This window comes from Dipodomys merriami, unplaced genomic scaffold, assembly GCF_024711535.1.
Source record: "Dipodomys merriami isolate MVZ:Mamm:240054 unplaced genomic scaffold, mDipMer1.0.p SCAF_10, whole genome shotgun sequence".
NCBI lineage: Eukaryota > Metazoa > Chordata > Mammalia > Rodentia > Heteromyidae > Dipodomys > Dipodomys merriami.
Window position 1 is genome coordinate 15,411,919 of NW_027202271.1, and position 10,967 is coordinate 15,422,885.

General features: G+C 49.3%; 2 protein-coding genes across 4 annotated transcripts in view; one reads left to right on the forward strand and one right to left on the reverse strand.

Moving 5' to 3' along the window:
• Scn8a (sodium voltage-gated channel alpha subunit 8) overlaps window positions 1-8,406 on the forward strand; it is a 190,913-nt gene extending 182,507 nt beyond the window's left edge. For all 3 annotated transcript variants that reach the window (XM_070041359.1, XM_070041368.1, XM_070041351.1), the window contains exon 27: window positions 1,935-8,406. In XM_070041359.1, coding sequence (XP_069897460.1) covers window positions 1,935-3,082 — 1,148 coding nt within the window. In that variant the 3' untranslated portion in view covers window positions 3,083-8,406. The remainder of the gene's footprint in view (window positions 1-1,934) is intronic.
• Window positions 8,407-9,364: 958 nt separating this feature from the next.
• Window positions 9,365-10,351, reverse strand: Tmdd1 (transmembrane and death domain 1). Its single transcript, XM_070037388.1, has one exon. It carries the CDS (start codon window positions 10,343-10,345, stop codon window positions 9,365-9,367), a length of 981 nt encoding a protein of 326 aa, XP_069893489.1. The 5' UTR covers window positions 10,346-10,351.
• Window positions 10,352-10,967: the final 616 nt, after the last annotated feature.

Genomic DNA, 10,967 nt, shown 5'->3' on the forward strand with positions numbered 1-10,967 from the left:
GGAGGACTGGAGGTGGTAGCTCAAATGATAAGACCACCTGCCTTGCAAATGCAAGGCCCTGAGTTCATTTTTCTAGTACCACAAAAAAGAAGTAGAAAAAGAAAGAAAAGAGGAAAGCTGAGAAATCATCTTAGGTCCTGGCTAAGGTAAAAATTGTCTGAAAAAGCACTAACAACTCCTGAAGAGGAAGTTACCTGGCCCATCCTCTGAACTTTACCAGTAAGTAACCTCTGGCCCTTTCCTGGCCTTAAGTCTTCAAATGAAGGACTCTATAGCCTTCTGCAAGTAACTAGCCCAATATATATGAATCCTACTAGTTGAAAGACAGCTTGCATAGCTCACTTAAATGCTTCATGTCATCTTATTGGGAGGGACCTCCATGGTAAGAGGAATCAGTGAATGAAGAAAACACCCTTGCTTTCCTTCCATTTTCATTACCCAACATTCTCTCTGCTCTGCCACCCATCATGGGGCTCTCCTTGTTGCTCTTTAGTTGTAAAGACAAGCAGTCTGGTTGAGGCAGCCTATGGATGGCTGCAAATTAAAAAGGCTCTGTGATTTCTACACTTTCACTCTCAATTCCTGTATTCTGCTACTACATTGGTATTTTTGCCTGCTGAAACTAGTTTCAGATATATGCCTTTCAGTCTGAAATCCAGGAGCTCTAAGTTGAAAGTTGTTGCTGAGAAATCCTTTGAATTGTCTAGGCTTGTTTGGTAGTATGGGGAGATGAGAGAATGAGACAACAAAGATGTTCTTTCAGAGCTAAGAAAATCCTTCGAAAATCAGTAGCATCAGCAGAACAAGCCATGAAAGCCAAAAGGTAGTGAGGGCCAGGAGTGGAATTGGGACCTCCTTTCTTTGTGGAAATGGAAATTTGATGGCATCGTGGAGAGAATTAGACAAGAACTTAGAAAACTGTACATGCACACTTAATAAACTAGTTGTTTTTTAGTAGGAAAGCAAATAAATGACTTCTTCATTAAAGGGAATACCATTCCATTGTTAGAGTGAATAATGTAAAGTTACTTTAACACAAAGACCTAGTTTAATTTTTTTAAGTGCTCTAAATAGGTAGATTGCAAAAGATTATAATTTTTGGCCAGCTTTGCTCGGTGCTAGTGGCTCATACCTATAATTCTAGCTACTCAGAAGGCTATGATCTGGGGATAGTGGTTCAAAGCTAACTGAGGCAGGAAAGCCCATGAGCTTCTTATTTCCAGTTAACCACCATAAAGCAGTAGACTGTTCGCCTTGAACAGTTACAAAAAAAGGAAGGAAGGAAAGAAGAAAGAAGAGAGGGAGGGAGGCAGGCAGGCTACAAGGCTACTTAAGAGGCTGAAATCTGAGGATTAAGTTCAAAACCAGCCCTGGCCGAAAAGTTCATTAGACTCTTTATTTCCAATTAATCAGCAAAATGCCAGAAGCGGAGATGTGGCTCAAGTGGTAAAGCTCCAGCTTTGAGTGAAAACCTGAGAAAAAACTAATTGAGAGGTCCTGAGTTCAAGCTCCCTTACCAGTGCCCAAAAATATTATAATTTTCTAAACATAGCAGGATGTATCATATAGGATGTAACATAGTAGTAGTATCATTTATAATTTCATACAAAATAAAACTATAAAGACTAGGACACCCACTAGAACCATTTACAGTTATGGATGTTTATAGGGATTAAAACAAAAACAAAAAAAAGGAAGTGAATTTAGTAAAATGCCACCTTCTATTAAACGTGATCTGTGCTACTTCCTCTACTTTTCTATATATTTGAAACATTTTTTTGAAATGTTTGGAACATTTTTTTATAACAGTTCAAATTGAGTGGAAGGTACTCAATCTACAAAGCCCTTTCAACTTATGACTTCTACAGTGCCAGGTGAAAGAAGAGAAAGGGCATCTCTGACCCCAGTAATAACTTCTTCTGTTCCTCTCTTAGGAATGTTCCTGGCTGATATCATTGAGAAATACTTTGTTTCCCCAACCCTTTTCCGAGTCATCCGATTGGCCCGTATTGGGCGCATCTTGCGTCTGATCAAAGGCGCCAAAGGGATTCGTACCCTGCTCTTTGCCTTAATGATGTCCTTGCCTGCCCTGTTCAACATTGGCCTTTTGCTCTTCCTGGTCATGTTCATCTTCTCCATCTTTGGGATGTCCAATTTTGCATATGTGAAGCACGAGGCTGGCATTGACGACATGTTCAACTTCGAGACATTTGGCAACAGCATGATCTGCCTGTTTCAGATCACAACCTCGGCTGGTTGGGATGGCCTGCTGCTGCCCATCCTAAACCGACCCCCTGACTGCAACCTGGACAAGGAACACCCAGGGAGTGGCTTCAAGGGGGACTGCGGGAACCCCTCCGTGGGCATCTTCTTCTTCGTCAGCTACATCATCATCTCCTTCCTGATTGTGGTGAACATGTACATTGCCATCATCTTGGAGAACTTTAGTGTAGCCACAGAAGAAAGTGCAGACCCTCTGAGTGAGGACGACTTTGAGACCTTCTACGAGATCTGGGAGAAGTTTGACCCTGACGCCACACAGTTCATCGAGTACTGTAAGCTGGCAGACTTCGCAGATGCCTTGGAGCATCCTCTCCGCGTGCCCAAGCCCAACACCATTGAGCTCATCGCCATGGATCTGCCAATGGTGAGCGGCGATCGCATCCACTGTTTGGACATCCTTTTTGCCTTTACCAAGCGGGTCCTGGGAGACAGTGGGGAATTGGACATCCTGCGGCAGCAGATGGAGGAGCGGTTTGTGGCATCGAATCCTTCCAAAGTGTCTTACGAGCCAATCACGACCACACTGCGACGCAAGCAGGAAGAGGTGTCTGCAGTAGTCCTGCAGCGCGCCTACCGGGGACATTTGGCAAGGCGGGGCTTTATCTGCAAAAAGATGACTTCCAATAAGCTGGAGAATGGAGGCACACACAGGGAGAAAAAGGAGAGCACCCCGTCCACAGCCTCCCTCCCATCCTATGACAGTGTGACTAAACCTGACAAGGAGAAGCAGCAGCGGGCGGAGGAAGGAAGAAGGGAAAGAGCCAAAAGACAAAAAGAGGTCAGAGAATCCAAGTGTTAGAGGAGAGCAAAAATGAAATGGTATATACCTGTTTAACACTTGCAAGTGAAAGATTGTTTACAAACTTCCTGAATACTATCAATGCAGAACAGCTGTGGAGACACTGTACCCTGAAGATCTGTACCAAACGTAGTCTGCTTCCCATGACCCTGTGACAAGGTTGCATCTTGAGCAGTGACCTGCCGAGGGCAAAGGACCCTGCTCCCTGGACTCACAGATTTTCTATTGCTTGGGCAGGTGGTTACTGCATGTTCCACATTCAGTCAATGCAACTTAGGACAAAAACTAACAGGATATAAAAACAGGAGAGGCTGCCGGGACCAGCACATTTCCGTTGCAGCCAAATGGATTTTATTTTTTCATTTTGTTGATTCTCAGAAGCAGAAAGCATCACTTTAAAAGTTTGTTTGTTCATGCAAACTATATTTGCACTCCGATATTAGTTAAGCTAAGCAGCAAAAAGGGAAAACACACACACTCACATTTAGCCCATGTCATTCAGTTGTCAGTTTCTTTGACATAAACCACATCTTCTCCACATGGGCTTCACGTGGTTTGGAGATGGGTGGGGGAAAACAATCAGGTTTTTTTTCAGGCTGAGGAGGACTTGCTCAGGCCAATTCCAAACATTGTGCTCGTTCAATGCGTAGAACCGATTTGCATGATGGCATGCTGTGATCAGAAGTCATGCATGAGATCCATACACCACAGGACACTGCTAATCCTGTCCCCTGCATTGAGTCAGCCTCTGGACAGGACCCAGCCCTGCACCGTTCACTGTATTTGGAGAAAATGGTAAGAGTTCCATACCGGCTGCAATTCTTTGAGTTCTTAGAAGTCTTTCATACACCTTCTGGGTAGGGAAACATAACCAATCAATTGACCACCACCACCAACAAGGAAAAAAAAAACCCAATCCAACAAGCAGATGGATCCGTTGTGTGTCTATGTTTAACAGACATCTCTAACATACAGCCATTGTTGCACATTTTGCAAGATGAACTATTTAATGCTGTTCTGTGTCTAGTACATGGGGAAACTCTGATCCCGAATGGCTTGTACTATTAATGTCACTATAAAACCAAATCCTAGGGCTAAAACAAAAATTTCATTTGTATCTTGCAATATTTATGATGATGGTTCAGCCTTCATATTGGAGAACTGACTTGGGGTTGAGATAAGAGTGCTATTCAGAGTAGCATGTTATCTCCAAGGGGTATTTGGGGAAACTTAAGCAACCTTTCACTGGGGGTTCTGGGGTGCTCACTTCATTTACTGTCACGTCCTTCTGCATCGTGGCTTTCTCTGGGCTTGGGTCTAGATGGAGAGGGGTTCAGATATGCTGACCTGGCCTCTCTCTTCTGCAGAGGGGTTGTCACAAGTCCTTACCTATATGGTTCCTCCTGCCTTCATCACATTTCTCCACTGAGTAGGGCTTTCCCTTCCCAGCCTCACAGCCAGGGTGAGGACAGCAGCACTGGGCTATGGCTCCGGTTTCTTCCGTGTACTGTTAGCATAGCAGTAACTGGTAGGAACTGTGATAGAGACAGCACCTCTGAGCCAAGCCCACTTGCTTTCCTGACTGCACTGGTTCTGGTGAGGAAGCAACAGCATCAGCTCTTGACACTCCAGCCTCCCCCAGCGCCTTTCCTTTCAGCCTGCTCTGTGCTTAGTGACCTGCCTGCCCACTGTCCATGCAGGGTGGCTTCTGGGGGAGCATCCCATCTTCCATCCCACCTCCTGCTTTTCAAACAAACAAACAATAGTTCTTAGTCCAGGGGCATCTCATCTACTGACCAGGTTTCAAAGCCAAGATGCTGTGGCCGAATGTGTCAAGTCTACTCAGAGAGAGGAAAGATTTAGCACGTGAACCAAATCAAAACAAATTCTTCCTGAACCATATAATAGAGGTGAAAGAGAACCAACCCATAATCAGACACACCAATCTGCCTTGCAGTAGAAGCACTTTGGATGTAATCTCACAATCCACTTGACTAGTTTTGCATAGAACAAACCACAGCAAGTCAGCTGGCTGAGCTTTGATCTTGTTGGGCCATTAGAAGCCATCCAGCCTTCTTAAGCCTGCTTCCACAGCCCGCAGTAGGGTCCTTTTATCACACCTGAGGCCAGGTGGGATAGGCGTTTCTCTCGGCACCCTGCTAACTGCTAGGATGAATGTATAGTGCCGTGTACAGGTGACATTGTAAACAGCACAAAACAGATGCTGACATGTGTGGTTATTCTTTTTAAGAGAATTATAAATACTGTAATATATAATTTTATTTTATTGGCATGCCTTTTTGTAAATACAAATGATGAACCTATTAAATAGGAAATGGCTTCTGGCTTATGCCATTGTCATGTTTATTTTTATTTTTATACTTTTCTTTCTTCTTAGAACTTAGATGCTGTCAGCCAATGTACATCCCCAAACCAGACAGACAAAAAAAATTTTTTATTAATAATGGTCTTTTCCAAAACAACAATATATATATATATATATATATATATATATATATATATATTTGTTCCAATGTGCAATAAATTCTAACCACTTCTATGCAAGATTTGGCTAAACTTAATAATTGTTCTTAGGTCTTGAGATGGGCGACAGAGCTCTCTGATCCCATAGGTACAGCAAGAGCCATGCTAGTGATGTCATTCAGCTACTAGAGCCTAGTAACAAGAGTCCTCTGAGACCTGATCCTCCTCCCCCAGCTCCTGACCCCGGCCCAGAAGCCGACTCCTCAGTAACACACAGACCTTGGTATCTGACACCCATCAGCCAGCTTCATAGAAAGAAGCCGCCTTTGCTCTCTGAAGTATCACCCTGTCACTCACTCACTCCATCACTCTCACTCACCCATCCTGCTCCACACTTTGGTAGTAAAATGACACCATCACCAGCAGTTTACACCCGCAGTTAACAGGCATTGAACTGAAAGAATCAGCCATGGCATTTTGCTCGTCTTCAGAGTGGGCAAGTGGCAATGCTTTGCCAAATATTAACGAAGCCAATCAAAAAGCAGCAGCAGCCACAGTATCACTGCACATATATATATATAGATATATAAATATAATACAAATATTTATTTTTTGTAGCCGGGTCCTTGGTGCAGTATTTATACTCCACAATCCACCTTTAAAAAAAAAAAAAAAAAGCAAAAAGACGTGATTTTTGTTCATTTAAAATGCAGAGCCAAAGCCACCCGAGCAGCAGCTGATATGGTTGCTGATTTGTGTGAAAAACACTTTTCCCCTCTTCTTTCCATAAACCTCCTTGTTGCTTAGGATGAGGAGCGTCCATGATCTAAAGCAGAGGGTAAGGGCAGGAGAAACTTCCTAAGTCAACAGCCCTGCTCTCCCTGCCTCTATAAATAAGCCGCTTTGGGCATCAGACATTGACTGGGCCAAGGCCGACTCCAGTCAAAGCCCCTGCAAGTGGCGGTGCCCAGATGGCTTCTTTTATTTTTTGCCACAACCAATGTAAACTGTAAAAGACCAATAGTGTATTAGTGAATGCATGGAGGCCAATGGTGCCCAAAACGAGACGTGATTTAAAATAAAACATCATAATAAAATTTTAAAAAACAAAAAAGCAAATCACTACTATAAGCCAAAAGAAAGCAAAATAAAAATGACCCTTTTTACTGTACAAGGGAAGCCTGTCTTGGTGTGTGTTTGTTGCTTGACTATCCCAATTCTTGAGTCTTGGGAGGGGTCTGGGAACCTGGGACCTTAGCACATATGGGTAAGGGGGGGGGGGACATGAGGACAGAAACTAGAGACTCTTAAAATTTTGGCTTAGTAGAGACTGGAAAGAAAAGCCAGGTCCTGACCCCCGACCCCTGACCCCCCACTCACTCACTGCATGTGGCATTCCCCCTGGGCCAGTGCTTAGAGGCCCACAAAATCCCTTCTCACCTAATCCACCTGGCAGAGCCTCCAGAGACCACCTCAGCCAGCCCAGCTGGACGAGCCTTACTTCTGCCTTTTTCATCAGTGTATTAAAAAAAAAAAATCCACAACTTCTCCCTCCCCCATGCCCCAACATGAGCAAGCCTCCTCCGCTAACTAGCACGAGCTGTCTACCGCCCCTAAGACAGATGAGGCCAGCAGATGAGGGCTGGGACCAGAGTGCCTCCCTCTTTGGGGACATCCCTCTCTAGGCCACGTCTCCTGGTCCAGAAACACTCTCAGGAGGTCTTGAAGTGCCCACTCTAGTCCGCTGCAGTAGCTCCACTGGAGACAGATGGCTGGTCAGTAAGTCCCCATGCTCGGCATCTCGGCCCTTCGCCTCCAGGCCTGCTGTGGAGGTGAGAGAGCTCTGTGATTTGAGTCCTGGGCATCTTCCCTAAGGATGCCTCTATTTTCTCAGATGTTGCCCAAAGTCTTGCAAAAAGCTTCGTTCATTTTCAGGTACTCCCCCTGCTCCCCTAAAGAATTCACTGCAACTATTCAGTCAGGGGGCCATCAGGAGAGAAGTCTGGGTTGGGGGCGGAGGGGCACGGGCAAAGTTTGCGCCAGAGCCTGCATTATGGCTCAGCTCTGTGCTTTCTTGGACTCCTTTTTCATGACTGACAAGATTTTCTTCATTTAAATGCTCCTGAGGCACCCCCTCCCCCTGCCCCCCACTGCTGTTTGCTTGTACATAGAGGCTAAGTGGGGTGGGGTGGGCAGATGTGCACATGTGGTGTGTGTGTGTGTGAAGAATGTATATAGGTAAAGGGGAGTGTGGTCCAGTGGTTATAGAAAAGGGACAGAACTGTTCTATCCCTAGCTCAATCACTGGCTCGCTGTGTGGCCTTGGGCAAGTCACTTAACCTCTCTGTGCCTCAGTTTCCCTATCTGTAAAATGGGGATAATAATACTGACCTACCTCACAGGGGTGTTGTGAGGCTTTAACTAAATGTTTTGTAAAGCGTTTTGAGATACAGAGGCAAAGGCGCTAGGGAAGGACAAAGTATTTGAACTTCAGATGAAATGGTACCATAAATGCTGCTATTCTGAGAGCCATTTTAAACTGCACTGCTCCAACCACCCCCGCTTCTCATCACCAGGACAGCAGGTCGAGAAAATGTCTTTTCTTTCTTTCACTTGCTTCTGGGGTTTGTGACTATTCTAGACACTTAATTTCTTTTTTTTTTCCCCCTGCTGTATCTTCTTCCCTCACCCCCTCGACTTGTTCCCTGTTCTGTTTATGCGGAAATGGCAGAAATGCTTGAGAAATGAGAATGTGTAAGTGGATTGGAAGTTTATAGTCTGAAATTCCAATTTTACTTTGTACTGTACATCTTTTTACTTTAGAATTTGCAATAAAGGGTTACGTCAATCTTGTTTTCAACTCTCCTCTTGGATTGGCCTGTCATTCTGTCCTGGCTTCTTTTACCACCAAACTCTGGGCCTAGGGAAGGGTTGAGTACTGGCGGACTCACCCAGGCCGGGCTTCCTGATGTGGTTGTCAACACACACCCCAACCCCCTAACTATTCAGGTGGGCCAGAAAGGTGGGACATTGGGAGGCCTTGTCCGAATGGGTGCTGCAGCAAGGCCCGGAGCGGCGTATCTTGTTACGGTTGCCAGCATGTGTCTTGGCAGCCCCCCTACCCCACCCCACCTCATGCACACAATGTCCCTTTGGCGTCATACTTTCAGGTTAGATGGCTCAGGATTCCAAACTGACCTATGCCATTTAAGGAGTTTTGATGGGTTCCCGATGTGTGAGAAAATGCGTGTGTGTGTGTGTGTGTGTGTGTGTGTGAGAGAGAGAGAGAGAGAGAGAGAGAGAGAGAGAGAGAGAGAGAGAGAGAGAGACTGGAGCTTGAACTCAGGGCAGGGCTCTCTCCCTTGCTTTTGTTACTCAAGCCTGATGAAGCTTTTTAGTGGTTGCACTGGTGGTAAAGACTCTTAGGGATTGTTGGGTTGTTCTGCCCAGGCTGGCTTCAAAAGGCGATCCTCAGATCTCAGCCTCCTCGGTAGCTAGGAAAACAGGCGTGAGCCCAGTGCTCGTGGTGTGAATCAGACAACTCCAGGGCTGCTCCACCACCGGCTGCACAGGCGAATGCGAGCTAGAAAGACACAGCCGCCCCGCGGCCTGCCCCGCGGCCCACCTTGCGGCCCGCCCCGCGGCCTGCCCCGCGGCCCACCTTGCGGCCCGCCCCGCGGCCCACCCCGCGGCCCACCTTGCGGCCAGCCCCGCGGCCCACCCCGCGCCTCTCTGGCCCCAGATCTCCCGACGCTTCCGATCGACCAAGCCACACCAGCCAGCCGGGGTTTCTAGCTTTTATAGTCGGTCCTCGGCTGGCGTCTCGCCGCCCCGGGCAGCCAGGCCCCCCCACAGCCGCCCGCCGCCCAGGAGCGGCTCTGCCTCCCCGCAGCCCCGCGCTCGGGCGGACCTGGGCCTCGGGCGGCGAGTGGCGGGCGGGCCGGGGCCGCCGGGCCACGCCGGGTCGCCATCGTCGCCGCCGCCGCCGGTGACCCACAGCGTGATCAGGGTGAGCAGCGCCCCGGTTCCCAGCGCCCCCACGAAGCCGGTGAGGAGGCCGAGCGCCAGCGGCCCGGCCCAGCCCGCGGGGCTCCGGGCGTAGGGAGGCTGCGGCAGGCGCTCCACGATGAGCCGCAGCTCGTCCCAGTTGGGTGCGGCGTCGGCGTCGGCGGAGCGGCGGAGGCGCGGGGCCGGGGCGGGAGCCGGGGCCCGGGCGGCGGCGCTGGGGGGCGGCACATAGTGCTCCCCAAACTTGCGCAGCAGCAGCGTCGCCTGCTGGTGGAGGTTCTTGCCCAGTTCCCGGGCCACGTCGGGGCGGCCGCTGCGCCGCAGAGCCCGGGCCACGCGGTCCCAAGACAGGGACGGGGCCTCGGCCGCCAGCCAGGCCGCCAGCGCCTCCCGGCAGCCGTCCGAGGCCTCCCCGGGCGCCGGCGACCGTCGGTCCGGCTGCTCCGCTCCGGGCGTGGTCGCCTCCCGCCGCCTTCGCCGCCGCGGCCGCCCCCGACGCAGCCCCCGCAGCAGGCGCCGCCACGGCCCCGACGCCGCGGGAGTCAGTGGCTTGGGCCGCACCAACCGGTCCTCCGAGAGCCGGGCCAGCTCCTCGTCCACGTCGGGCTCGGGGGCCTCCAGGAGAGACCGGAAATGGCCGCACTCCTCCGGGGTCAGCAGCTCGGCCAGGCGGACGGCAGCGTGAGGCCCCATGGCATCCAGGGCCCCGGCTGGACCCAGTGTCCAGCCGCAGAGCATCAGGACCACGGTCCTCACTCCCATCGCAGCCATCACCGCGCTGGGCCGGGGTGGGGGAGGGGTCCAGCACCCGCCGATTGTGGGAGGGTGGAGGCTTGGAACATTCCAGAACCCAATTGCGGAGAAAGGGGGAGACGGATTGTATGCGTGCTTGTGCCCACCGTGGGGCTTGAACTCATGGCCTGGGCGCTGTCCCTGAGCTCTTGTGTTCAAGGCTAGCGCTCTACTTCTTTGAGCCAGTTTTCTAGTGATTAATTGGAGATAAGGGTCTCCCGGGGACTTTGCTACCCAGGCTGGCTTTGAACTGTGATCTTCAGATCTCAGCCTCCCGAGTATCTAGGATTACAGGCATGAGCCACCAGTACCCTGCATCCCTTCTTTATGCTTAAGGCTGGTGCTGTACCACTTGAGCCACAGCTCAACTTCTGACTTTTTGCTGGTTAATTGGAAATAAAAAGAGTCTCGAGGACTTTTCTGCTCCGGCTGGCTTCAAATTACAATCTTCAGATCTCAGCCTGAGTAGCTAGGATTACAGGGATGAACAATGCCCATCAGGGAGAGCGATTTTAGCTTGGACAATGGGGCTTCCAGCACCCAAGGACTGAGAGGAGACTCTCCAACACACGGATTGGTTGCAGGTCATAAAATTCAAGGA

What these genes read in the sequence shown, in the direction of transcription:
- Tmdd1 (XM_070037388.1), bottom strand. Translation starts at nt 10,345, where the DNA reads ATGGCTGCGATGGGAGTGAGGACCGTGGTCCTGATGCTCTGCGGCTGG.